The 27743-nt window shown below is 49.7% G+C and overlaps 1 protein-coding gene across 4 annotated transcripts; it reads right to left on the reverse strand.

The window, feature by feature from the left end:
• Nucleotides 1-377: 377 nt before the first annotated feature.
• On the reverse strand, nt 378-27264 carry TEF (TEF transcription factor, PAR bZIP family member). Of its 4 annotated transcripts, none has more exons than XM_036252324.1 (4): nt 27088-27264; nt 11940-12257; nt 5118-5338; nt 378-3968 (listed from the first exon to the last, which is right to left on the reverse strand). In XM_036252324.1, the coding sequence occupies exons 1-4, from the start codon at nt 27188-27190 to the stop codon at nt 3753-3755; spliced, it is 858 nt and encodes a 285-aa protein (XP_036108217.1). In that variant the 5' UTR covers nt 27191-27264; the 3' UTR covers nt 378-3752. The 4 variants fall into 4 exon arrangements, with proteins under 4 accessions (XP_036108217.1, XP_036108216.1, XP_036108215.1 ...); XM_036252323.1 differs by lacking the exon at nt 27088-27264 and adding an exon at nt 17356-17578; XM_036252322.1 differs by lacking the exon at nt 27088-27264 and adding an exon at nt 16838-17023.
• Between the last annotated feature and the right edge of the window lie 479 nt (nt 27265-27743).

Consider the following 27743-nt stretch of genomic DNA (forward strand, 5'->3'; position numbering starts at 1 on the left):
AAACCCTCAGAATCCTGCCACCGAGGCCCAACTGTTCTAGTCTTTGTATTTTATGTAGTTGCCATCAAGTTTTCCCTGTCTGGGCACACTTTTCATGAGCAGATCCCTGTCCTTCTACCAGTTGTATAGCACTTTTATTTGTTCAAACCGCTTTTGGTCTGATATTGTCCTTCCTTCGTAAACTGTGAGGTAAGCAGGCAGGAATTACTTCCATCTGACAGATGAGGAAACTGAGGCACAGAGTGGTTAGGTGACTTGGCCATGGGCGCCTGGCTAGTGATATAGGAGTGCTAGGGATAACCCTTAGGCTCCTAGGCCAATATGTACACAGAGGAGACACAGAGGGAGGACAGAAAAGACAGCCCCACAATTCTCATCTCAAAATATTTAATTTTGTCTTGAAAAGGTTACATTCCCGGCTTCCCTCCCCACATCACTCCGGCCCACCAGCAGTGACGCACTCGCACGCACACACGCACATAAGGCCAACAGGAAACAGTCTGCTTCTGCCCTCGCCAGCTGGGAAGAAGGAATTTCCTCCTTGCCTCCTTCCCCCAACAAAGGTTAGAAAAAGGGGCTCACTGGAATGCCAGCTCCCAGGGGAGGACACAGAACTCCCACACACTCTATCACATCACATGCACTTAGAAAAATAAAACCAAGTGGTAATCTGGCATCCCCAACACCATAAGAGCAATATCCACCTGGAAGTCATCTTTGCCATTTGCTAGAAAAGTTTATTGCACTTAATTAACAGATGTTAAAGGAACTCTGGGGTGGGGCTTTGCCATGAAAACCAGGGGCTCTCGGCCCTTTGTGTTATGTGAAGCAGAGCTCCCAGGGCCCTGGGTGGTGAGCTGCCCAGCACAAAGGAGCCCTTGTCTGCTGGCTCCCATGCTTGCCACCCCACCTCAGGCAGGAGCTGCCTGTCCAGGACTACAGCAGCCCTTCAGCGGGGTGATGCTTACCCAATTAAGGTTCACTGCTAAGTGCCTCTCCAACCTCAGGATCCAAACAGGCAAACCCCTTCCTCTGACCAAGGGTGAGTTACCCAGGTCCTCCACAAGGTAGCTGGCCATCGTGAAAGCTCTCTCTAAATATATATTTATTTCTATATCTAGATAGACATTTATTATATGTATATTCCTGCAACATTCTAGCTCATTCATGATTTGTCTGTTCTGAGGTTGCAACAAGACTGCCAGGAACTGAAAAGACAGATTTGTCTGTTCTGAGGTTGCAACTGCTTAGGAAGGGATGGCGCTTCCCAGTCCATCACAAACCCGTAGAAAGCCATTTACTTTGGCTTCTCTGGCCTCCAGTGCTTTTTAGGAGATGACAAAGATTTGAGCACAGGAGCCTCAGTCTTTGGCTATCAGCCCCAAGATGGAGAGGGGCCAGGAGGGAGTCAAGGAGACTCCCGATTCCATGATGAAAACGAGCAGGCATCGACCCTCTCCTGCAAGGACTCAATTCTTGGGCCTGGGAAGGAGACACGCTTCCCTGACCACTCCTTTTCCCTAACATGTTAACCTCCACAGACATCTCCTTCCAGTCCCTGCTAGGCTCCTGACTCAAAGGGGCTCTTCTAGAAGAGGCTGGCAGCCATTCTTTCCGGAAAAGTAAGCACTTCGGGAAGGAACCAGATGCCCACTGCCTGGCGGGAAGCGGGGGAGGGCACTGGACAGGCAGAAGGTTGGACAAAGAGGAGAGATGTTAGGCCATTATCCCACCCATAGGGTCAGAACATGGACACCATCCAGAGATGAAGTCTCCATTCTTTTAAAAAAAGAGGAAAAACACAAACCATACACTTTCTGGCCAAAGAAAATGAAGAGCTTTTAAGCTAGAGGCTCTTCTACCAATAACAAAATGAGAACTGCCCTCTTGGTGGGTAGCCAGACCAGAGGGAGAGTGCCCGGGCGGGCGAGCTGCCCAGGGCAGGACACTGACATGCCGGATGCAACTGCCCTGTTGTGGTTACAATAGAGTGAAAAGTGTGAACATGGTTTTTATAGAACCACAAAGTAAAGGTCAGGGGCCTGGAGGGAGGCAGTGACTTCCCTTGGCCTCAGGCACCCTTGTCAAGTCCCCAGGAGAGGCAGGTGTGCAGAGGGCCATGGCATTCCCCTGGGGTGCAGTCCACGGCCAGTGGATGGCTTCCCCAAGTCTTAACATGTTATAAAAAGTCTTTAGGGGTCAGAGCCCGGGTCCTGGAGCTACCACTTTAAATAAAGCCAGTGGTAAGCATGACAAAGTGTGCCTGTCACCTCTGACCCCTTGTAACCACAGGCTGCCTAGCCCTGAGCCAATAAATACACCTATCCGCAGATGCCCCAGCTGACCACAATGAGCAGAGGGTTCCATGGATTTCCTCGATGAATCTCCTGGGCAGAGCAAAAGGACGAGTCCAGCCAGACAAAAGAGAAAGCAGCTGTGAGGTAGTGAAGACACAGCTGCAAGGACCCCTCCACATACCGCGAACTGCCAGGCTTGTGTGGGTGGTCCATATCTCCAGGGACCCAGACTCAGGGGACTCTAGTGTGTAAATGTCCCGAGAACCTGCTATTCCATGAGTTGTGCTTTGACTCTGGTGATCCCTGGCCGGCGTCCTGACTGGCAGGTGCCCTCTAGGCAGCTTGCACAGGGGAGGGATGCTGAAGCAAGAACCGGAAGCCCTCTTCTGCTTTCCTCTGGCCTGGCCCATATTGGAGCGCAGAGCAAGACAAAACGGAGACACATGCCCCAGCTCCCTGCCCACAGTGCTAGGTGCTGTGGAGGCTGGTTTTCTGAACACTGTGCAGAAGGTGCATCCTGCCTCCAAGAAGCTAAGCTTCCTAGATGAAGGGTGTTTTCCTTTTAAATCCAAGATATGAGATTGGTCACTGGGTGAAAAGAAACAGGCCTAGAGGCCCAGTCTAGTGGGACAAACAAGATTCAGGTGGCATCCACAAGTGACCTGGAGAAGAGGAGATGCAAAGGCTGCCCTCTGCACTGTGATCAGGGCTCAGAGACCAGCCTACCTGGGAGCCTCTCCTTCACAGCAGACAAAACGCAGAGAGCCAACTGCCAGCGCCTCCTTCCTGGCTTCCAGGCCTCAGAGCCACAAAGTAAAGGGGTGTGGGAGCTGACAATGGTTGGGTGCACTTCTGCTGTAGGCTCCAGACCCAAATTCTACCCAGGCTGTGCAGAGACCCCGCTCTGGTGGCCTGGTACCCATGCAGACAATACGGAGGAGCTGGCATGTCTTTCTGCCTCGAGAGATGGAAGTGGATGTTTCTCTCAGACTTTCTGGGGAGGGTGAGGTGGACCACAGCCACAGTCCATCTGGAAACACGTCCTACTACCTGAGAAGACGTGACAACAATGGACTCATTCTGCAGTGACAGGACTCCACGGCCCAGGGTGGAGACTGAGGGAGAGTCAGGGCAGTCTGAGAGCCCTGGGAAAGGAGATCTGCACTCCAGAGATCCTCTTCCGATGCAATTGGGACATCCGAGAATAGAAACTAAGGCTGATGCACCCGTCTACGTCGATTCCCTCACAGCCATGCCAGTGAGGAGGCCGGCCCCCAGGGAAGTCACCACGTGTGCTGGCCATGTGATAATGAAGCTTGAACGTGACCGCTCCTGGAGCAGGTGCGCCGCCATTCACCCGCGACGAGTCATAAGTCTCCACACGTGTGTGGGGTTTCAAGGACCCCCCAAGCAGAGGCTGAGTTGTAGGCAGCGAGGCCCGGGCTGGGGCATGAGTTATAAGGGCCCATACTTGGTCTCATACTTGGACACGATGGTCTTGCACTTGCCCACCTCCTTGCGAAGCTCAGCCACCTCCGTCCGCAGGGCTGTGTTCTCCTTCTCCAGGAAGGCCGCCCGGATGGTGATCTGGTTCTCCTTCAGGCGCCGGGCGTCCCGAGACCGTTTGGCTGCCACATTGTTCTTCTTTCGTCTTGTCCAGTACTTTTCATCCTGTGGGGAAGTGTTCTCTGTTGGTCTCTCTTCTTTCCCCACAAGGGAACCCAACCTTTCTCCTCCTGCCAGTCCTCCACACCCCTTATCACTCATCTGGTGCAGCCAGAACAAAAGCTGGGACCCAGGGAAGGAGATGCATGTGCCAAGGACAGTAAGAGGCCCTTCCCTTTCCCCGGATGAGAAACAAAACCCTATGGCAGGAAGTGGTGGAGGAAAGGGGACTTCACATACTGGGAGCCTGCTCTGTGCTGCTCCAACATAAAGCACTGTCTACACCTTGCCGCCCACAATCACTTTGGTCATGGCCAAGGTCCAGTCCCTGGAGTTTAAATCTTGGCTCTGTCTCTTACTAGCAGTGGAACCGTGTGAGTTCCTTAACCTCTCAGTGTCTCAGGTTCCTCATCTTCACAATGGGGAATAACAGTGACCACCTCATAGAGGTGGCTGAGGATTAAATGAGTTAATATGTGCAAGGTACTTATTATAGTAAAAACTACATAAAGATTTACCATTTCCATCGCCATTATGAAAGCCTCAGACACCTCCTGAGAGGCAGGTAAAGTTGTTCCCATTGTACAAATGAGGAACCTGAGGCCCAGATAGTTCTAGGTGGCAAAACGGGGTCTGGACCCAGCCCCAGCTCTGTCTAACTCCGAAATTGGATGAAAAGCCCTTCCCATGAGCTTTCCATAAGAGAGTATGGAAAAACTGCAAAATCCTCCTCTCCCTCCCTATCCCAATTCCTATAAAACCATCAACTTGAAAGCTCTTTGCTCATCCCTGGGGATGGTAACATACAACTATCTTTTGTCCTTCAAAGCAAGGGATTGTTCAGCCCAGTTCCTGTGGCGTAGTGAGCTCTTGCCCAAAGGCTGGGCTAAAGCCAGGGAAGCAAGAACATCAACACAGCCATCAGCCAATAAGGAAACAGAGAAGCTACAGGGAGTCACGCTGGGGCCGAGTGCCACCTGACTCCCTTTCTTCCTACCACCTGCTGTGGGATATGGTTCTGTGCTCTGAACTCATGCCTTTCTAAATGGTGTCCATAAGGAAGGAGAAGCCTCTAGATAAAATCAAATGTGAGGAAGCACAGCCCCTTGGCTCTTGGACCAATGCTGTACCTTCCTTATACAGACACCAGGTTACCTTCTGCTCATCAGGCACAAAGACTTTCTTGGCCTTTTTGATCATAGGCTGGGGCTTCAGGTCCTCCTCTGCAAACTTGTGCTTCCGAGGGTTGAAGAGCTCCCCGCCTGGCACACTGGAGAGGACCAGGTCGGCAGGGTCAGGATTGAAGTTCACATCCACCTCCACACAACTGGGGTCAATGGGACTGGGTGTCTCCCTTTCTTTTTCCAAGGAGGATTCTGAAAGATACAGAGGCAGGTGGTCCCGAAGCAGCTCACTGGACAGCAAAGATTCGTGTCACACACCCAAATACCTGCTTGAAGCCACTTGGAGGGAAGAAAATCCACACAGCACCAGCCCCCAAGCCAGACTGTCACATGTGATTCAAATAAAAAACAAAAACATGGTTTTTCTCTTTAGGAACAAAATGCTCAAAAGGAAACAGAGGCCCTTGAAAAAGACAGAATTTTCTGATTGTTTCCCAGCCCCCCCAAAATATTAAGCAAAACATTAAATCATTATCCCCATTAACTTCCTGTGGTTTCAAGCTCTCAAGTAATGAGAAACAGCTGAATCTCTCTGTGCACCATAACGGGTTAGGGATATAGACTAAAGAATAAAATGGCTTCTACTTTTGGCTCCTTAGAGACATATCAGTCACAGTGCTCAGTCTTATGACAATTTTCGAATCAAGATGGGTGTTAATCTTATTTTACAGATGAGGAAACTAAGGCTCAGAGAAAGGACATGATTTTCCTAGGGTTACATAGAAGGTAAGTGACTGAACTAACATTTGAGTCTGGGTGTGACTGACTGAATCCTTGTTCTTCTCTGCCCTACCTGGCTGCCATTTTATAGTGGACATTGGATTAAAGAAACTTTCAGAATTGAAAGGTTGTTAGAGATAAGTTATTAAAAAAACATAAACCTTTGGCCTACTTGTTCAATGTAACTGATAGAGGAGTACACAAAATAATTCAGTCAATAGCTATTCATTGAACACCTACTAATATGCCAGATACATTCTGGCAAAGACAAAGCAGTGAATGAAACTAGTAAAAATCTTTGCCTTTGTGTAATGTTATTCTGATGGAGAAAGCTGACATTACACAAGCTAAATTTTAAATACCTATATCTATAAAAGCATTAGATGTCATGCCCTGGTTGGTGTGGCTCAGTTGGTTGGGTGTTGTCTCGTGCACCAAAAGGCTGCCAAATTGATTTCTGGTCATGGCACATGGCCGGATTGCAGGCTCAATCCCTGGAAGGGGTCATGCAGGGAGTAACCGATTGATGTTCATCTCTCACATCAATGTTTCTCTTTCTTTCTCCCTTTCCCTTTCTTTCTAAAAAGTCAATAAAAATATTTTTTTTAAAAGTATTAGATGTGGGCTGGTTGGTGTGGCTCAGTGGTTGAGCATCGACCCCTGCACCAAGAGGTCACAGGTTCGATTCCCGGTCAGGGCACATGCCCAGAATGTGGGCCCAATCCCCAGTGGGGGGCATGCAGGAGGCAGCCAATTGATGTTCTCTCTCATCGATGTTTCTAACTCTCTCTTTCTTTCCTTCTTCCTCCAAAAATCAATAAAGGAAAATAAAAGCATTATATGTGTCCTGTCCAGTTTGGCTCAGCGGTTAGAGCGTTGGCCCTCGGACCAATGAGTCATGGGTCTGATTCTGGTCAAGGGCACGCACTTCAGTTGTGGTTCCTCCCTGGCCCTGGTCGGGGTCGTTAGGGAGGCAACTGATTAATGTGTCCCTCTTGCATCAAATGTTTCTCTCTCTCTCCCTCCCTCCCACTCTGTCTGAAGATAAATGGAGGAATGTCCTTGGGTGAGGATTAAAAAAAAAAGCATTAGCCTGGCTGGTGTGGCTCAGTGGTTAAGTGTCGACCCATGCACTAAGAGGTTGCTGGTTCCATTCCCAGTCAGGGTACCTGCCCAGGTTGTGGGTCCAATCCCCAGTGGGGGACATGCAGGAGGCAGCCAATTGATTTTTCTCTCTCTCTCTTCCTCTCCCTCTCCCTTCCTCTCTCTCTAAAATCAATAAAGAAAAAAAAAAGAATGAATATTACTTATAGTTATGTCTTTACTATGGAAGGAACTTAAAAATTAAGAGGGGACATTCTGCCTTCATTTCTACCATGCGTACAATTCTTCAGTATAAATCTTATTTCATCTGTGTTATGGTTTTTCTCTGTCAAAGAAGTATTCCTTAAGTATGTTCTGTAAATCTATGTTGTTAATGTAAAGAGAATCTTATGCCCACATAATTTATATGAAACTATAAAGCTAACTATAGAAACCTATAAATGTAAGTGTATGAGTTAACAAATATAATCAACGTATAAAGTTAAAAACAAAAAAGAGGCCCTGGCTAGTATGGCTCAGCGGTTAGAGTGTCAGCCCGCAGACCAATGAGTCGCGAGTTCGATTCTGACCAAGGCCACGTACCTTGCTTGCGGTTTGTCCCCGGCCCTGGTGGGGTCATGAGGCTGGCAACCAGTCGATGTGGCTCTATCACATCAATATTTCTCTGTCTCTCTATCCCTTTCTCCCTCCCTCCCACTCTATCTCATAATAAGTAGTAAAATATCCTCGGGTGAGGAATAAAAATAAACAAACAAACAAACAAAAAAGAGGACATAATATACAATTCCACTTATAGAATGTTGACTAATAAGGAAAAGAAAATCTTTGGTGATGAAAATAAAGATTGTGGTTGCCTCTGGGGAGTAATGACTGAGTGGGGTCACAAGGCACTTTGGGGACACCAAAATGTTCTCTTGATTTGGGTGGGAGTCACATGGGTGGGTTCACTTTGTGAAGATTCTTCGAACTATATACTTATGAACACTTTTGTATGCCATACTTAATTAAGAATGTTTAGCCATGGCCGGTTTGGCTCAGCGGTTGGAGCGTCGGCCTGCGGTACAAAGAGACCCAGGTTCGGTTCCCGCTGGGGGCACGTACCTCGGTTGCAGTTTGTCCCCAGCCCGGCCCTGGTTGGTCGTGCGGGTGGCAGCCACTCGATGTGTCCCTTCACATCGATGTTTCTCTCTCTCTCTCTCTTCCTCTGTCTCCCTCCCGCTCTATCTGAAAAAAAAAAATGGAAAAATGTCCTCTGGTGAGGATTAAAAAAAAAAAAAAAGAATTTTTACTTAAAAACACAATCAAAGGAAAATGTCACATACCCAAGATAAAAGATGGGGGCTCATTTCCAACTCTGTTCCTTACCCACACATGAAACCAGCCTTCTAGTACAATCCAATCAGCACAAAAATGAGCTGCCTTCAAACAAAAATTTGGCTGGAATCAGCTGAAGCCTCTAGATGTAGAGGCCTTTGCAGGAAAAGAACAAGGTGTAGAGGACCATGGTAAATGGGACTACGGCAGCGATTCTCAATATGTGGGTCGCAACCCCTCTGGGGGTTGAACGACCCTTTCACAAGGAGCACCTAAGAACATCGGAAAATACATATTTCCGATGGCGATTCATCACAGTAGCAAAATTACAGTTATGAAGTACCAATGAAAATAATGTTATGGTTGGGGGTCAACACAACACAAGGAACTGTATTAAAGGGTCGTGGCATTAGGAAGGTTGAGAACCACTGGACTACGGGAATATATTCAGAAAAATCCAGCATGTGCTAAATTCTGCAGGATAAATGATTCAGTTCCTTCAACAAATATAAATTGCAAAGAAAAAGAGAGCAGAAGAGGGGACCCTATAAATTACAAGAGATTAAGGGACATAACTAAATGAAATGGGTGGGTCTTATTTGGATACTAATTCAAACAAAGTGCAAAAGAGCAGCATTTATGAGACAACTGTTTGGAAATTTGAATGCTAATGGGTTTATTAGCAAGTTCAGATGTAAAATTGGTGTTTTTGTTAATTTTTAAAAATAACCTTTATTATTTTTTTTATCCTTACCCGAGGACGTGTTTTTTTTTTTTGCATTTATCCTCAGACAGAGTGGGAGGGAGAGAGGGGGAAGAGAGAGAGAGAAACATCGATGTGAGAGAGACACATCAACTGGTTGCCACCCACACAACCCCAACCAGGGCCAGGGACAAACTGCAACTGAGGTACATGTCCTTAGTAGGAACCGAACCCAGGCCTCTCTGGTCCGCGGGCCAATGCTCTAACTGCTGAGCCAAATCAGCCAGGGCTAAAAATAACCTTTATATTTCACATGCATACTGAAATACTTATGGATGAAATAATATCTAGGATTTAAAAAAAAAAAATTTTTTCTTTATTGATTTTTAGAGAGAGAGAGGAAGTGAGAGGGAGAGAGAGACAGAAACATCGATGAGAGAGAACATTGACTGGCGGCCTCCTGCATGCCCCCCACTGGGGATTTGGCCCACAACCTGGGCATGTGCCCTGACCAGGAATCGAACCAGCAACCTCTTGGTGCATGGGTCGATGCTCAACCACTGAGCCACACTGGCCAGGCTAAATCTAGGATTTGATTGAACATAATCAGGTGAGGGGAATGGAAGAGGTTATAGAAAACAAAATTAGCCCAGCTGGTGTGGCTCAGTGGTTGAGAGTTGACCCATGCACCAAGAGGTTGCTGGTTCGATTCCTGGTCAGGGCACATGCCCAGGTTGTGGGCCCGATTCCTGGTGTGGGGCATACAGAAGGCGGCCAGTCGATGATCTCTCTCATTGATGTTTCTATCTCTCTCTCCCTCTTCCTTCCTTTCTCTCTCTAAATCAATAAAGAAAAAAAAAAAAGATTGGTTATGAGTTAAAAACTATGGAAGCTGAGTGACGGTTACATGCAGACTCACTATAGTAATCTCTTACTTTTGCATTTGAAGAAGTAAAATAAAAAATAAAAATATGCCTGGCCGGTGTGGCTCAGTGGTTCAGTGTCAACCTATGCACCAAAAGGGCACTGGTTCGATTCCTGGTCAGGGCACATACCCAGGTTGTGGGCCCAATCCCCAGTGGGGGGCATGCAGGAGGCCGCCAGTCAATGTTCTCTCTCATCGATGTTTCTATCTCTCTCTCCTTCTCCCTTACTCTCTAAAAACCAATAAAGAAAAAAATAAATCAAAATAAAAACAGAGCATGAGCTTGGCCCAGTGGCTCAGTTGGTTGGAGTGTCGTCCTGTACACCAAAAGGTTGCAGGTTTGATTCTTGGTCAGGGCCTGTATGGAAGGCAAATGATCAATGTTTCTCTCTCACATCGATGTTTCTCTCCCCCGCTTCTTCTCTCTCTGAAAATCAATAAAAACATATCCTTGGGTGAGGATTAAAAAAAAAAAAGCCCTGGCCGGTATGCTCAGTGGTTAGAGCGTAGGCCTGCAGTCCAGAGAGACCCGGGTTCGGTTCCCGCTAAGGGCATGTACCTCGGTTGCAATTTGTCCCCGGCCCTGGTTGGGTCGTGCAGGAGGCAACCCCTCGATGTGTCCCTTTCACGTCGATGTTTCTCTCTCTCTCTCTCCCTCCCACTCTATCTGAACAAAATATGGAAAAGTGTCCTCAGATGAGGATAAAAACAAACAAACAAAACAGAGCATGAATATTCTTTGGGTGTGGGTTCCCTGGGATTCATACCAGCTCCTGGGGTCCTTCCAGGAGCCATCAGCCTGTGTCTGTAGAAAGCTTTGCAGAGACCCCTGAAACAGGGGCCATGCCTCCTCTGGAGGGTTCATGTCTAAGGGGCATGAAAAACAAATAACTAACCAACCAACCCCTAGAGGTAAAACAGAAAAAGAACAAGAGGATGAAGGAGGAATCCTGAAGATGATACCTTCTTTGTGTTAGTGCCTAAGCAGTACCTCACTATGGAATTAGACAACCTGGGTTCAACTGCTGCCTCCTAACCTACCAGCTGTGTGACCTTGGGCAAGTTACTTAACTTCTCAGGTTCTCACCAATAACAGATAAAGTTGTAAGGGTTACATGTTAATGCCTGGCACAGAGTAAGTGCTAAATAAATGTTAGCTGGTATTGCCCTGGCCAATGTGGTTCAGTGGTAAGAGCATCACCCCACACACCAAAGGGTGAAGGATTCGATTCCTGGTACCAGGTTGCAGGTTTGATCCCAGTCCTGGTTGGGGTGTGTGCAGGAGGCAACCAATCAATATGTCTCTCTCACATAGATGTCCCCCCCCCCCCTTTCCATCTATATCCCACACCCTCACTCTCTCTGCTCCATTCTTTCTAAAAAAAATCAATGGAGCCCTGGCCGGTTGGTTTGGCTTGGCGGTTAGAGCGTCAGCCTGCAGTCCAGAGAGACCCGGGTTCGGTTCCCACTAAAAGCACGTACCTTGGTTGCGGTTTGTTCCTGGCCCTGGTTGGGTCGTGCAGGTGGCAGCCACTCGATGTGTCCCTTTCACATCATTTCTCTCTCTCTCCTCTCTCCCTCCCACTCTATCTGAACAAAAAATGGAAAAAAGGTCCTTGGGTGAGGATTAAAAAAAAAAAAATCAATGGAAAAAATATCCTCAGGTGAAGATTAACCAAAAAAAGAAAAATGTTAGCTGGTATCATTATTATTGTCCAAGCTTCTTAATAATCTGTGGCAAAGAGCCGCACTGATAAAATGCAGAATGGGATTTCTATCCTGCAGAACCTCAGACTGGAAGATCTTGCTCCACTGTACTGACCACCTACAGCAGACCAACCAACAAAAAGGCTCTGACACCACTAATGTGACTGTGCTAAAGGGTGGGGAGCAGACGATTTCTCCACATCGCAGGCCTACCAGGCCTGAGAGAGGGGCTCACTGGGCATGTGGACACAAGAAGCCTTCAGTGGGAAGTAGACTTCCTTAGTGGGATAGGTGGCCCTTCCCAAAGGCCCATCACCAACCTGTGCTGGACACGGTTTCAGAGGGCTGAAAGATGGCGGTGGAAGAGGATGGTGGGGATGCTGTGGAAGAGCTGGCCGACTCTTTTCCTTCTAGCTCAGCCACAGGCAGCAGCAGGTTCTGTGCCAGGTGGGTGAGGCTGGCAGGGATGCCATTCTCCAGCAGGAACTCATCCAGGTCCATGTATTCCAGGTGGAATGATTCACCATCATATGGGATGGTCTTGTCCCAGATAGGTGGCATGAGGGAGGCTGAAACAGCCATGGTGCTAGCTGCTGCAGCCTCGTCTTCTTCCAGCTTTTCTTTCCCTTTTTCCTTATCTGCAGACACAAAACCTATGATGAGACACCACACAAGAGGGTAATTCAATCCCAAGAGGGGATAGGAGCTTATCTCTCTGAGTCCTGAACCATCCCATGCATTTCAAGAGCCCACTGTGTTCTCCAGTTATAACCTGGTGCTTGACCCAGGCCCACTGGTCTCCTTTACAGATTGCAGTATGTCTTTATCCATGCTTGGGTTTCCCAGAATGCTCACCACAAGCTCTAAGGTGGTTAATTCAGAATGCGCTGTGGAATTGGCATCTGGAAGAGAGAGGCTACAGGGAGGAAATGGAATCTCTGAGTCTTCTGATATCTAATCCCTGTGGTAGGAAAGGGTGATTCCTCAGGCCAAGAACTTGTGTGTTCTCCTGTCCTGTCCCCTCCAGCTATGCTTCTCTATAGCAACTCAGCCTATAGCTTGAATCCCAGCTCTGCCATCCAGTAGCTGTGACTTTATCTATGTAGTTAGCCTCTCCCAGCCTCAGTGTCTTCCATTGTAAATAAAAACAAAGCTTTCTCTTTGGTATAGACTAGAGATAATATTTGCAAATGTCTTATAGAGTTCCTGGCAAATGGCAGGCATTCATTGCTAAGTTCATTGAGGGCAGGGACTGTGTCTGATTCATTTCTAGATCTCAGGATGAACACAGGGGAAGGCTGTTCCTGGGCCATGGCAAAATTTGCTTGCTGAATGACGAACTCTGGGTTTGCACACAGATTCCCTTTAGATTTATTACATACAGAGGGTGTGGAGCTGCCTTTTCAGTATGTTTTTCGGAGCAACAGTTTCAAGAGAAGTCTATCCCTGAATAAGCTGAGAAGACTGAAGGCAGGTTTTCTGGGAAAGAGAAGGTGGAGCTGAAGAAGCAAGCTTGCTCCCATTCAAAGCAAAACTAATCACTTAGCAGGGACTGGATCTCACCTAATGGTCTCAGTCAAAAAGTTACCTTCATGGCCCAGCCGGTGTGGCTCAGTGGTTGAGCATCAACCCATGTACTAGGAGGTCGCCGGGTGATTCCCGGTCAGGGTACATGCCCAGGTTGTGGGCCTGATCCCCAAAAGGGGGCATGCAGGAGGCGGCCAATCGATGTTCTCTCTCGTCGATGTTTCTCTCTCTCTCTCTCTAAGATCAATAAAGAAAAAAAAAGAAAAGAAACAGCATTAAAAAAAAAATAAGTTACCTGTGTGAATATTCAAGAAAGGGCAAATTAGGAAAAAAAGACGAGAAAAATGTGACAAGGTTGGAAGGAAATCAAAGTGACAGGGAGGATAATCGGGAAAGTGGGAGATAAGATCATGACAAGTTCATAATAGGTTTTCAAACTGAGGGCGACAATTTTGAACTCTGGATTCTGAAGTGAAAAAGAGAAATCAAATATAATTATGTTGAAAATAAACCAATCATGCATGGACTCCCAGACCTTAGCCGGCCAAAAAGAAGCCTGTTAGTCCAATCAAAATAGACATATCAGTGGGTTAAAAAGGTGGAGATTCTTTTTTTGTTTTTGTTTTTTACTTACTAGGGTAGCAGTAGCAGTTTATTTATTTATTTATTTTTTATCCTCACCCGAGGACATTTTTCCATTTTTTGTTCAGATAGAGTGGGAGGGAGAGAGAGAGGACGAGAGAGAGAGAGAGAAACATCGATGTGAAAGGGACACATCGAGTGGCTGCCACCCGCACGATCAACCAGGGCCAGGGACAAACTGCAACCGAGGCACATGCCCTTAGTGGGAACCGAACCCGGGTCTCTCTGGACCGCAGGTCGACGCTCCAACCGCTGAGCCAAACCGGCCAGGGCTAGGGTAGCAGTTTATTATGAAGGACAGAATCAGGGACAGCCAGATGAAAGAGAAGCTTCAGGCAAGGTGTGGAAGAAGGGGTGTGGAGCTTCTCTGCTTCTCTGGGTGTGCCACCTCTGTGAGTTCAGCAACCCAGAAGCTCTCTGAACCCCGCAGTTCAGGGGCTTTTATGGAGGCTTCATCACCTGTTATCACTTCATCTCCGATGACACCTCCCCCAGAGCTCCCGAGAGGAGGCGGTCTGGTACATCTGAGAGCACAGGCTTTGGGGTCACACACACCTTCCTGGAATCCTGTCTCTGCTGCCTCCTTGTTATGTTATCTTTGGCAAGTTACTTGTCATCTTTGATCCTCAGTTTTCTCATCCTTCTAGGTCCAGTTAAATGTCCTCCCTCCCTCTGTGGTGCCTCCACATTGTGTTCACTTTGGGTTGTGGATACATCTGTCTCCCCTGCTGTGTTCTTTCAGAACAGTAACCACATTTCATTTATCTTTAATCCCTAGTTCCAAGCCTGGGGTCTGACCCACAGTAGGAATCAACAAATGCTTATGGGAAGATGTAAGGAAGGAGGGAGAGTGCATAAGATGGAGAGAGAAAAAAAAGGAAGAAAGGGGACAGGAAGAGAAGGGAGGAGGAATTAAGGAAGGAAGAAAAAGGTGGAAGTCTTGACAAACAGAATTTGGTAATGGCTTCTAATATGAATTAACCTAAATTCTTGCAACTGCCTTCTGTACCAGTCTTTGGTTGAAAACCAAATGGGAAGTAAGAAAGCCAAGCTTTGGTGGGCTGGGTGGGCCAGATGGCCTCGCTGTTCTTGACTCTATATTCTGTTCGGATCCATATTGGGTCATGGGGAACAAAGGAGATAGAGAAATAGCCACACTCAAGGACAAGTAACAGTAAGTTCCAGGTTTTGCCTGGCCTAAGCAATTAAGGATATTTTTAATCAATGTTTTTAAAAGATGTAGTTTTAATTGTAAGTGATGATAAAGAACTAGGTACAAGGATTGACATTAGTGGTTGCCAGAGACCCAGTAAAAAGCACTAGACTGAGAGTTATAGGACCTGGTTATGTGACACTGAAGAAGCATCCTCAACTCTCTGAGCCTCAACTTTCCTTATCTGGAAAGTGGGAATAATACTCTACAGAATTGCAGTGGAAGAGTAAATAAAACACAATTCTGTCAAAGTGCTTTGTGAGCATTCTGCTAATGTAAAGTAGAATTATTGTTATGGATAGCTCTTATTTGGCAATCTTGAACAAGACCCTGACAGATGTGTACACCTGTCCCAGCAGCTTGCCTCAGCCCCGGAACTGGAACAAAGCATTGCCTTAAAAACAAACAAAAGGGCCCTGGCTGGTATGGCTCAGCAATTAGAGCGTCGGCCTGTGGTCCAGAGAGACCGGGTCCCTTTCCCGCTAAGGGGGCGTACCTCGGTTGCAGTTTGTCCCCAGCCCTGGTTGGTCATGCGGATGGCAGCCACTCAATGTGTCCCTTTCACGTCTATGTTTCTCTCTCTCTCTCTTCCTCTCCCTCCCACTCTATCTGAACAAAAAATTAAAAAATGTCCACAGGTAAGGATAAAAAACAAAACAAAAAACAAACAAAAGGGTCTTGCACATAAGTCCAGAAGCAGGATGAGAATGCCTGGTCTCACCTGACAGTGCTGAAGCTATTTATAACCCAGTGGTGATTTGCCACAGGAATGGAAGCCTAGGAACACATCCCAGAAAGAGATGGCATTTTAAAAAACAAAATCAATTTCCCAAGACAGGTAATTCACAGAAGGCCTATTCCTTCCCAAACCCCCCAATTACACTGATGGTTCTTGGAAACGCAAAGGTCTCAGACTGAAAGCATAACTCTGTGCACCTAAAACCACAATAGGTGGCACTCTGCTGCTCCCTGGACCTCACGTTCCCAGGCCAAAAAAAACCGAGCCAATCCTGCTTTCCACATAAGTGCTTTGTGGCCTAGGGCACAAAATGAAGCCCCGCTCTGCCACTGTGGCCCAAAGTCTAGGATCAATCCAAAAAAAATTAGGTGAAGGGCTTCTGTGGCCTTATTCTGAACTTCATCCCTCTACCTGCCTCACTCCACTTTTCCCCTCAGAAGGTGCCTCGCATCCCTTCTGACACCCCTCCCCCACCTCAGCAGCAACCGAGACACACTTCCAGAAAACCTCCAGTGTGTACCTAGTAGTGGGGATGAAGACAGGTTCTCCACCCAGGAGGGGGGCGAGGCCATATGTGAAGACAATCTGCCATGTAAATCAGCGCTTCTTAAACTTTAGTGGATTGGGGAATCACGGAGGTGGGGTACTCCTTAATATGCAGATTCCTGTCCTAGGAGCTGCAGATTCGGTGGATGAAAGGTGGGCCCAGGAACTGGCATTCTAAACAAGCATCCCAAGTGATTCCGATGAAGCCATCCCCGGAGAAGTCACCCCGAGCGTCATTTAAGTGTCTGCTGCAACCCTTTTCAGCCTGCTCAGTAACCCCTACACATCGTGCGCGCTCTCCGCCGCGACCCCACCCATCCTCTCCCTCCGTACCCTTTTCTGCTAACGCCATTCTGACCCAACCACTCTCAACTCGTCCCCGACCTTCTCCCAACCTTCCAGCCTCGTCCACCAGGCCCTCCGCCATCCCTGGCCCCATCCCCCTCTTCGGGACCACTTCACCCTGACCTCCGACCTCCCCGGCCCCGCCCTCACAAGGCCCCGCCCCTGAATCCCCGCCCCCAGGCACGAGCGGACCCCCCGCCCCTCACCGAGGCGGGCTTCGCGCGGGGGGTTCTCCATCAGCTTTTTCAGGACCAGTGGGAAAGAGCCTGGCAGGGCCCTTTCCCCAGCTGCACGCCCCGGCCCCAGGCCCGGCCCCGCCTGCGGTTCCACAGGCGGCTTCTTTCCGCCGCCCGTGTCGGACATCGTGCTCCCCGCTCCGCTCGCGCGCCTCGCCTCCCCCGCCCGCCCCTCGAGAAGGGCAGGAGCCGTGCGACCCGCCGCAGCTGCCGACATGGGCAGCTACTGCGCAGGCGCCCAACAGCTCCCCCGCCTCCCTCCATCCCTACCCCGCCAGTGGACAGGCTCTGGGATATTAATTATTCATGAAACCAGGCCAGCGTCCCCAGATCGCAGCCTTGGATTGGCTCACCCTGCAAGGAGGGCGGGAGCAGCCTTCCGGGCCGTGATTGGTTAGGCTACAGGGATAAGTGAGACACGTGCGGGGCCAGGTGAGCAGCAATGCCGGAGGCCTGGCCCCGCCCGTCCGCCCGCCCGCCCGGGTCACCTGATTGGCGCCTGCTGGAGTCTGTGTCAGAAGCCCTCTTCGGCGGCAGCTCCTTCACTTCTACCAGAGGTTTCACCTTCGCCTTCATCTTCATAACCCCCGCTCTCCTCCCGGACCATCGTGACCGTTCTCCTTTCCCTCTCATCCCAATCTCGCCACCTTCGATACACGACACTGAAGGGAGGCAGGCAAGGCTGGGTGCGGCCGGGGCAACCTATCCGAGAGCCAGTTTGGGCCTCTAGGTCCGGCCTCCGCAGGTCACATGGAGCCCCAGCCGAGTCTAGTCGTGTGGGGAGGGGGAAAGGAGGAAGGCGAGGAGCAGCCAATGGAGGGTAGGGGCGGGGCCCGGGGCGGTGCACGAGGCGCAGCACGTGCAGGCCTGCGGCGGGGAGCGGCGGGCCCTTTTGTACCTGGGACTCTGCCCAGGGTCGTGGGGCCCGGCCGCGGAGGCGAGTCTGCACCCCTCCTCCCCCAGACCCAGAGGTTGGCTGAGGGCAGGGCGGCGGCGTCTTGCCCATCCGGTAGGGATGGCCCCAGGAGGAGCTGGCTTGGCCCCCGCTGAAGCGAGTGTCAGGTTCCTCACTGATCCCGGCTTTCTGGTGCGGGCGTGGCGGCCAGATAAACACTGGTGTGGAGGGAGCATTCTGAAGGCCTGGGCGGGGGTGGGGCGCGGTTGAGTGGAGAGAAAGGGTCTAGCCCTGGGCCAAGGATCGGGGTACATGCTTTTGTCCTCCCACTTACTAGCTGTGACCTTGGGAAAGTCCATTTGCTTCATTTGAGCCTGTTTCCTCATTAAAGGGGTTGGACTAGATAATCTCTAAAGTCCTAAACGGCTCTGAAATTGTTCCTCTCCAAGACCTTTTCATCCTTTTCCCAGGGACAAAAACACAGAAAACCAAACTCCTTTACATAGGGTATCCAGTACACAAAAACCACCTCCTGTATTAAACTATAAACACTTCCTAGGAGTTCCTTAGGGAAGGTGAAATGTGAAGGGTACACAATGTGGAGACATTATAGGAAGCTGCTCCTAAACAGCAGCCCAGAACTTTGTCCTCCTCCTTCTTGTGGTATGTTCCCCTAGCGGGAACCGAACCGGGACTCGCTGGTCCGCAGGCCGATGCTCAACTGTTGAGCCAAACTGGCCAGGGCTGCCTTTTTTTTTTTTGTTAATCCTCACGTGAGGATATTTTTTCCATTGATTTGTAGAGTGGGAGGGAGGGAAGCATTGATTGGTTGCCTCCTGCAGGGGCCTTGATGGAACCTGCAACCCAGGTATGTGCCCTACACTGGCACTGGAACCTGCCACCCTTTGGTGCGCAGGCCGATGCTCTATCCCCTGAGCCACACCGGCCAGGGTGAACTTTGTCCCTCATATTTATTTTCTTCTATTTACCTTAAATAGAGTGGGAGGGAGAGAGAAACTTTGCTGTGAGAGAGACACATCAATTGGTTGCCTCCCACATGACCCGACCAGAGCCGGGGACCGAACCCCAAGGTCAAACCCTTGACTGGACTCGAACCCGACACTCTAACCGCTGAGCCAAGCCGGCCAGGGCAACTTTGTCCCTTTTTACAACACAAACCATACTCTGGTTTGAACCCAAACATATAAGACTGCCTGCTTGAACTCCCAGAGGGCAAGGACTTTGGCCTGTTTATCCTGTATTCTGCCAAAGGCTGGGGAGTTGGGAAGGGTAGGATGGAGCCCTGGGTTCACCAGGTGGGGGTGTCACCCACTGCAATACCCAGCTAGCAGAAAGTTGTCAAATTGATGTAATTAGAATTTTCCTGGTTGCTGCGGAGGAACAAGAAAGTGGGCTCCTGAACAGGCCTGGAAAGGTGGTGGTTGGGGCAGAGTGATGGGGTGTGACTCCAAACTCAAGTTTACTGCCACGTTCATTAGACTTCAGTCACTGTCTCACTTGATAACCTCCAGCCAATTTCTTCCTTTCCTTATATATCAAATGGATCTACCTTGTGGGTTTTCTGTAGGCCAATGTATGTAAAATGCACAATTGCAAACCTGCAACAAATGGTAGTTTTCATAATTTTTGTAAAACTAATGGGTACAAATCCACCGTGTGGTGTATCCATTATCCTGGAGGCTAGTGCAGTGCCCGTGTCATTCATAATTCATATTTGTGGAAAAACTAAATCTGTTGTGTTGTAGAGTTGTTAACGGGAATTCTGTATGTGGCTAAGATACCTTTAGGTGAAACTGACCTAGAGGTCTTTATTATTGATTGATTGATTGATTGATTAATTTTAGAGAGAGGCAGGGAGAGGGAGAGAGAGATGGGAACATCAATGAGAGTGAACATCGACTGGCCGCCTCCTGCATGCCCCACACTGTGGATCGGGCCCATAACCTGGGCATGTGCCCTGACTGGGAATCGAACCGCGACCTCCTGGTGCATGGGCTGATGCTTAACCCCTGAACCACACCGGCTGGGCTGACCTAGAGGTCTTTAGAAGCAAATTTTAGAGGCCTTTCCAAGGGAGATTTATTAAAACAAAATATGAAGCTTTAAAAAAAAAGTCTAGTTTGGCAGAGGAGAGACTTACTGGATTAGAGTCAAATGTATATTTTCATGGCTGATGTGATATTGTTGAAGGGGAAAAATAATTCTCAAAGTATTAGAGGAGGATTTATGATAACGTAACAGTGGAAAGTTATAGCATTTGTTTACGACAAAGGTGGGATATAGTAAGAGGTAGTAAAGATTTAGCTATTTTTAGCGGGAACCGAACCCAGGTCTCTGTGGACCGCAGACCGACACTCTAACTGCTGAGCCAAACTGGCCAGGGCAGATTTAGATATTTTTAAAGCTACAATTATCCAAAGGGGGAAATGCCTACTCCACTCATCACCTAGCCTGGAGCAACTAACCTACCAGGCGAGTGACACTGGTGAGAAGCGAGGCAAGCAGGTTGGGCCTTCAGAAGTTAGTTTTGATTTGGTTCTCTGTTCGTGTACTGACACTCCCCAGAAAGGGTTTTTCCCTGGATAACCACAGGGTAAATGGTGTGTCACAAACACTGCAGGAACATTATAAACATGTTCTCTCTCGTGCCTACTTGCAAGCTGAGAGGTTAGCAACATTGCCGGCTGGCAGCCTTCAACAGTACCATCCTGGAGACGGGAGCCATTATGTTCTAGTCTTCATTCTCCAGCTGACCTAAAAAGAGCCATAGCCACTTCTCTCTACCTCCCGCTCCTGTCAGTGAAGTGGGAATAACTGCAACCTTGCCCTTTCTCTGAGTGGAGAAGTAAACATGATAAGTCATTAGCTAATTTCCACAGTGTTTGTGAGCCCTACAAAGAAACAAACTCCTTAAAAAGAACGTGTTATTACGTGGTTAAGGCTTTAAAGGTATGAAGTGGTACCTTAATGTTCTTTAGGAATAAGGTTTCAATGCAGCTACTTCTTGAGGAAGTGTGGTCCTGGAGACAGCTTTATAGACTTGGGAGGCAGGCCTGCGTAGAATCTCTCCTCAGACACTGACCAGCCATGTGGCCTGGGCAAGCAACTTTTCTTGCCTAAGCCTGAGTTATTTTTCTCTTGGAAACAGAGATGGATATGCTTACCTCACAGAGTGGTTATGAGGATTATGTGTGAGAAGCAATGTCAAGTGCTGGCATGGAGTAGGAGTGCCTCCACTCTTCCGCTTCCACTCAGCTTGTGTTGGGTCTGGAGTAGAATTATTTGGGGCGTGGGGACAAGGGTGTGTAGTTGAAGGTGGCCTCTGGAGTCTGTGCTGAAGCATTCTCCAGAGGTGGCCTGGCTTTAAATTCTACTCTTTTATGTTCCAGAAACCTAAGTTAAAATTTTAATTCAAGCCCTGGCCAGTTTGGCTCAGCAGTTAGAGTGTTGGCCTGCGGACCGGAGAGTCCTGGGTTCAGTTCCCACTAAGGGGCACGTACCTCAGTTGCAGTTTGTTCCTGGCCCTGGTTGGGGTCGTGTGGGTGGCAACCCCTCAGAGTGTCTCTCTCACATCGATGTTTCTCTTTCTCTCCACCTCCCTCCGCTCTATCTGAAGATAAATGCAAAAACGTCCTCGGATGAGGATTAAAAAATTTTAATTCCCTTCAATTGAGCATATGCAGAACAAGTGCCTTTCATTAAGCCATTATACTGATTTGGAGTATTATCATTTAAACTTGAAGTTCAGAGGAGCTAGAACCCCAGCATGGGAGCATTTGGCCAGATACCCCATAATGATTTACTTCGCCACATATTCAGTGTCTAGTAGGACAGGACCATTTCATCTTTCGACTTACAGAAATATGTGTTGTAAGAACAGGGCAACAAAAAGGCTTCCATTGAGCTCTAACAAAGCCCAGTTATCTGTGTGCTTTGCCAATACCAAATGCAGGGGAGTACAAAGCTTTGTTCAAGGTAGTAACTCAGTAAATATTTGTTGGCTCGTTTGTTGTTGGTGCTGGTAGAAGGGTTAACAAAACCTTTCAGAGGCAAGTCATATACATTTGGAATGTTATTAGCATTAAATAACAGTCCATTGTGTTTCACAGTTGAACCTGGAATAACAAACATGGCAAGTTCCCCCGCACTAGCCTGACCAACAGCTGCCTCCTTTTGAGCCCACATACCTGTGGGCTGTGGTTTGTACCTTGGTCTCAGTGTGTTCCAGGGCAGAAGTGGTGGGCGGAGGCTCTTTACTAACTCATGTCCATCTCTCCAGTACTCTCAAGAGTACTAATTTCCTGTTTGGCTTGCATTTTGCCCACTCCCAGGATTCAGATTGATTACAGATGGAGAGCTGCCTCAAGAGGGCCATTTCCAAAAAGAAGCCCTCAGCTTCGGTCTCTGCCATCTCAACAGCCACTGCTTGATGGCCAGGGATTCTCCTGTGCGAGCCATGTTGGTGGAACAGTGGTAGGGTATGGGCTCTGGAGCTGGACCATTTGGGTCTGATTCCTGGTTTGACTACTTCCTAACTGTATGATCTCGGACAACTTACTTAACCTCTCTGTGCCTGAGTGTCAGAGGTAAAGGAGTCAATTTGGGTACACTTCATAGCAAATGCTCAATTGAACTTAACTCTTACTATAATTCCATCTTGAATTGTTCTGGAACGACCTCATTCCTCTGTACTTGCCACTTCCCTGAGAATAGTGGGGGTTGGTGGGGTCTTGCAGACAGGGAAATGACAGCCTCACTACCTTTATGACCTTAAGGGCCCTGCAGGCTCTCCCTGTTCCAGCTTCCTCCAACCTCATCTCTTTCTTCTCTCCCCCTTGCTCACCTTCTGCAGCCACAGTGGCCTTTTATTGCTTAGACACATGTGTCTTTCCTGCCCCAGAAAAAGGCCTTTGCAGGTGCTGTTCCCTTAGCCTGAAAGTTCTTGGTGTAGCTGGCTCTTCCTCACCCTCCAGGCCTTCGTTTAAATGTGACCCCCTCGGAGAGGTTGGCCCTGACTCCTGATTGTCTGTCCTTTCCCATGGAGTGCAGCTGCCAGGCGAGTGGGGCCATGCAGGTCTCATTCACTCCATGCCACCAGTGTAGCAAATGTTTGATAAGTAAATGATGAAAAAGCAAAGGAAGACTGAAGAGGTGCTGCCTTGAGTCTAGGTTTCAGAGAACCTGGGATCCTGTGGGCAGGATCGAGCCTAGAAGCAGCCAGAGATAGATTGGAACCCCTTACAAAAGCAGCCTTCCCATCTCTGAACCTGTCTCTCACCTGTAGAACAGACAATTACACCTCCCTTGCAAAGCCATTTCACAAGCGATGATCTCAAAGCACTTAGCATGACACCCAGCTCACACTCAGGAACAGTGGCCTTTCAATTCAGGATGCATTCCTTGAGCAGCCTGGCCTTGGGTCAGATCGTCAAGATGCAAAGCCATCTGGAAAGGGTGCTCCTGGACACTGCCGTCAGTTTCTGGCACCCGCTGAGAATGAGTTTCTCATGTTTTTCTGATTGGTGACAGGGGACAGGTAGAGAAGGCAGCTGAGTCCCTAAGGTGGAGCAAGGAGAGGCTGGCCTGCACACTGACCCTGAGGGCATCCAACCTCAAAGTGCATTTCCTCACCGCTTAGAAGGTGGAAGTAAGGATTAAAGGAGCTAAGGCCTCCAGCACAAAGGCTGCCTTCACCTCCTCTTCCATGAAAGAACACTTCAAGATTTCTTGGTTTTGCCCAGCCTGGGAGTGGAGGCGACTATATGGACCTTACTGAGGCTGACCTTAGGACAGCCGGGCTGCACTGAGTCCACCCTGTTGGGCCATTTAGCTCAGTCCTCAAGAGGAAGCTACCCAGGCCCCTCTTCTGCACCACTGCCTCTGTCCCAGAAAGTCCCCCTGCCATCTGGCCTGTTATTCAGTTCTTTCCCTGGCCAGTCCAGCTGGGCTGTCCAGTTTAATGCAGGGCTGATGGCACCATGCCCCCAAGAGCTTCAGCACACGTGTCCAAGGACACGGCAACACTTGCAACATTCAGTTGTTTTAAGGAGAATATTCATAGGAAGGAGGGTAGAAAGAAGGAAATAAGGGTCAGATTGCAGATGTGATGGTGGAAGGAGCATAATGCCAGTCCCAGTAGCTCTTTGTCTTTCACAGAGAAAACAGCATGACACTTCAGTTTGCAGATGCTTTCACTTGGGGTAATTCATTCAAGCCTGTGAAGCAGATAGTCTTGTTCCTATTTTCACAGATTGGGGATGGAAAGAGAGAGGTATATCTAGGACACCCTCCTGGGTGGCCCACTAGTGATTCTAATTAGGAGCTCCCTGAGGTGGGGACCCTGCCTGGCCAGCTCAACGGGAAAGGCCTTGTTCAACTTTTGGGTGTGTTTCATGCTACATGGCTCCTTGCAAGGCCTGAGTGACCAAAGCTGGCAGAAAGGTGGGAGACCGGGCTTTAAGCACAGTCAAGGCCCTATAGGGTGAGGGAAGGAAGGGGTATGAAGTGCTAACAGTATGGTTTCGAGAAGTAGGGTCTTTCCAGAAGCTGAAGAAGAGTGAGCAATCTGGAATAGAATCGTCTTTTGGAAGAGAATCCTGGGGAGAAAGGGCAGGAGTGGAAAGAGGAAGAATAGACCTTAGGGATCAGGGCTAAGAGACAGAGGGGAAATTGAGTCAGGGCCTGGGGTACAGACCACCCTTTAGCTGGACATGGATATCTCTGCCCACAGGAAAGTTGATCAAACTGGTGGCCCAGAGTGAGGGGCTGCCAGGTGGCCATTGTTACCTGAAGCCAAGGGAGGCTGGAGCCTGGTCCTGTTAGACAAAGTCTGCTTCACTAGGGACAGGAAAGAGGTGGAGGTCTCTGCAGGCTGGGATGGGAGGCAAGAGGGAGAGACCCCAAAGGTGGTGTCAGGGAGCATCTTTGAACTAGAAAATGGAATGAGAGGCTGCAGGGAGAGCTATCTCATGGGAGCACACCTGGAATTTCTCACACGCTACATACTTTCCTCTGAAATTCCCTCACGCTGGATCCAAGATATGCTCAGCACATGACCTAAATGTGTGCTGAAGCACAGTCAGTGGGCTGGGGAGAGTGAGGAGTTTGTAAACAGGTCTCAGTCCCCTAGGAGAAACGTGCCCTATTACATCAAAGCAAAGGGTAAGTGATCCTGAGGGCAACTGTTTTTGGGGCAACGGGCACCTCAGCTGTCTTCCTCCTATCGAGGCCCAAGCCAGAGTGGGGACACAGGAAGAGAAGCTGCTTCATCAAGAACTCAGGTACTTGCTACATGACGGCTGGGAATTCGAGTTCTGTGTGGTGTGTGCACTCTCTTTTCACCCAGGTATATGGCTTTTCATGTAGATTTATTTTTAGAAAAGATTTGAAGAGTCTGGGAGCTTTGGAAGGGGAGATTACAGGTTGGGGGTAGTAATGTGAGTGAGGTCTTTTTGGGTGCACTGACCCCTCATTTTATCTATCCATTGGCATCTGTCAATCCCGCAGGGCCTCATGCTTCTGACCATCAGTGAGATACCACATGGAGAAGTGATAGGAGGTGGCCTGCGACACTGGTCCACACCCCTTGACCCACCCAACTTATGCAGACAACTGATCCTCAGTCCGAGCTTGCCAACTCTTGGCAAAGCTCTGTCTAAGACCTTTGTTTGGCAAGTCCTCTCAGTGCTGGGCCCCCACTCTGCTCATCCTTAGTGAGTGATGGGGATTTTCCGGCTGTCACAGGGCTCTGCAGACCAGCTGGGAACCAGTGACCAGCAGCTGCTGCCACATTTCAAAGGCCTTGTTATCCTCATGGGAGGAGGAGCAGTGCCCTGAGTTGCCCCCAGAACCCTTCCCTGCCCCTCTGGGAGCTGTCCCTGCATGCCACTGGCAGCCCAGCCGCTCCCTATGCATGCACTGGGCCATCCTGGACACCCCACCTTCCCTGGGTGCCTGAACCAAGAAGGGAGCCCCTACCTCTAGCTTCTGGAAGGACTTCAGCTTCACCTACCCATATGGCCGTTCAGAGATGGCAAGAAAAAGTCAGCTGTGACTCATCCACCAGGCTGAGTTGAGGGTGTCCTGAGGAGATGAACTTCTCCTGGTGAGCAGCAGGGGTCCTGAGTACTAGGAGGGCACAGGAACTCCTTCTGTGATGCCTGCCTCTGAGGGTGGCCTGGACTGATCCAGCAGAAGCCACAGGGTGTGGTCTGAGGAGCCGGGGCCTAGGCTCTATGAGAGCCCACAGGGACCTTGCCCTGAGTTCTAGGACCACCTTTCTTCCCTCAGGCAGTGTCTCTACGGAACAGAGCCTGCCGCCCCTCTTTCCCCGAACCCACTCCTTGAGGGCTGAGAGAGAGGGCCTGAGCTGTGCTCTCTGTCCCAGGCTCCAGATGGGGAGTGGGCTGGGAGTCCTGTGGGATGAAGTCCTGCAGGAACAACCTGGGCCACCTGGTGATGAAATAATATCAGTCGCCAGCACAGCAGGATAAGGGAAAGACCTGAGAAAGGTCCCCTGAGGGGACCCCAGTACTCCTAAGTCAGACAGGCAACAGAAGACAGTTGTGCTTCTTTAAAGACACCTGGGGAGTTTGAGCAGTGAGGACCTGGGTGTGAGCCCCTAACATCTTAGAACAGAAGAGATTGGGAGAAATATTTATCACGGGGGATTACCCTGAGCAGGTGGTCCCCAAAGCTAGCCGTGGGAGACACCTGGTGCTGGCTGCTGGCTCTGCCCCTCCATCCACGCCCTCTGCTGGCTCCCTCACCCTGTGTTTGCCTGTGGTATCCTAGGCACCCGGGCTTCGAGCCTGTGGTCCTGTTACATAACAGCTTCCTCCCATCCATGGGTTCAGCCCTCCAGTGAGCAGGAGCTGAAGCAGGCACACGGAGGAAAGCCTCTTCCCCAGACCAGAGGTTGCCCAAATCTACAGTTTCTGCCAGTCCTCTGCCACCCAATGTGCAGAGGGAGGGAACTTCAGCAATTGCATTCAGTACATTCTCTTAGCAGGGCCCTCTGGTCCTGTTCTTGTCCTATATGAGCACAGCACCTGTCAGTGGCCACACGCTGGCCACGGCTTCCCCCAGCTAGCAGGCCTAGGTGCAGTTCCTGAGTTGCAGTGGCACTCCCCACCATGTCTTTCTGCACCCCAGCCCTTCCTCCTGCCCAGGGAGGGACCAAGGACAGACCCCTGCTAGGGACCCTCCCTAGGTTGGAGATGCCTGTCCTGCATCCTGCCTGTGGCTGCCTAGAACCCCTTGGGCACTTGGGCGGCCAGCCAATGCAGGCCACCTCCATTCCTACCTGTCCTCTTCTCTGGCCAAGGTAGAGAGTGCTCCAGCAGGGACTTGAGGACCTCAGGCATGTCCATGGCAGGGGCTACTCCGATCCGGTCGCAGCTCGACATGGCCCGGCAGGAGGAGCTTGCTCTGGGAGTTTAGAAGCAGCTGGAGAGGCAGGAGCTGGCCTTGGAGCCACAGGCTCTGGAGTCGGGCGGGGCGGAAGCTGGAGGCAACCAATAAGCAGCACAGACCCTGGCCCGCCCATCCACCCCCCAGCTTGGCCACCTGCCAGCTCCGGCTGCAGCCAGGCCTTCCCTTCCCACTGCCTGGCAGGGCAGGCCTGGCCCTGTGCCAGCTGCGACACGTGGAGCCACTGCGCCAATCCTCTGACAGAGAGCCCGTGCTGTTATCTAACTTTGCAAAGGGAAGTTCTCCCCCAGGCTGGGAGCCATGACCAGGGCCTGCCAGGTGAGAACAGTGAGCTGGCTCCATGCCCACAGCGTGCGTGCAGCGCACAATCAGGCACACTCAATAGAGGAGCCGTGGCACACTGGAGAGCAGGGCCCGCCATGGAAACCAGCTAGGGCTGGGACTTGAGACCCTGGCACTGCAGGCAGCTCAGCGCAAAGGATAAACTCTGTGTTGGCACACACAGGCACCTGCGGGTTTGTGTGTTTA

The sequence above is a fragment of the Molossus molossus genome, unplaced genomic scaffold (assembly GCF_014108415.1).
Source record: "Molossus molossus isolate mMolMol1 unplaced genomic scaffold, mMolMol1.p scaffold_m16_p_10, whole genome shotgun sequence".
Classification (NCBI taxonomy): domain Eukaryota; kingdom Metazoa; phylum Chordata; class Mammalia; order Chiroptera; family Molossidae; genus Molossus; species Molossus molossus.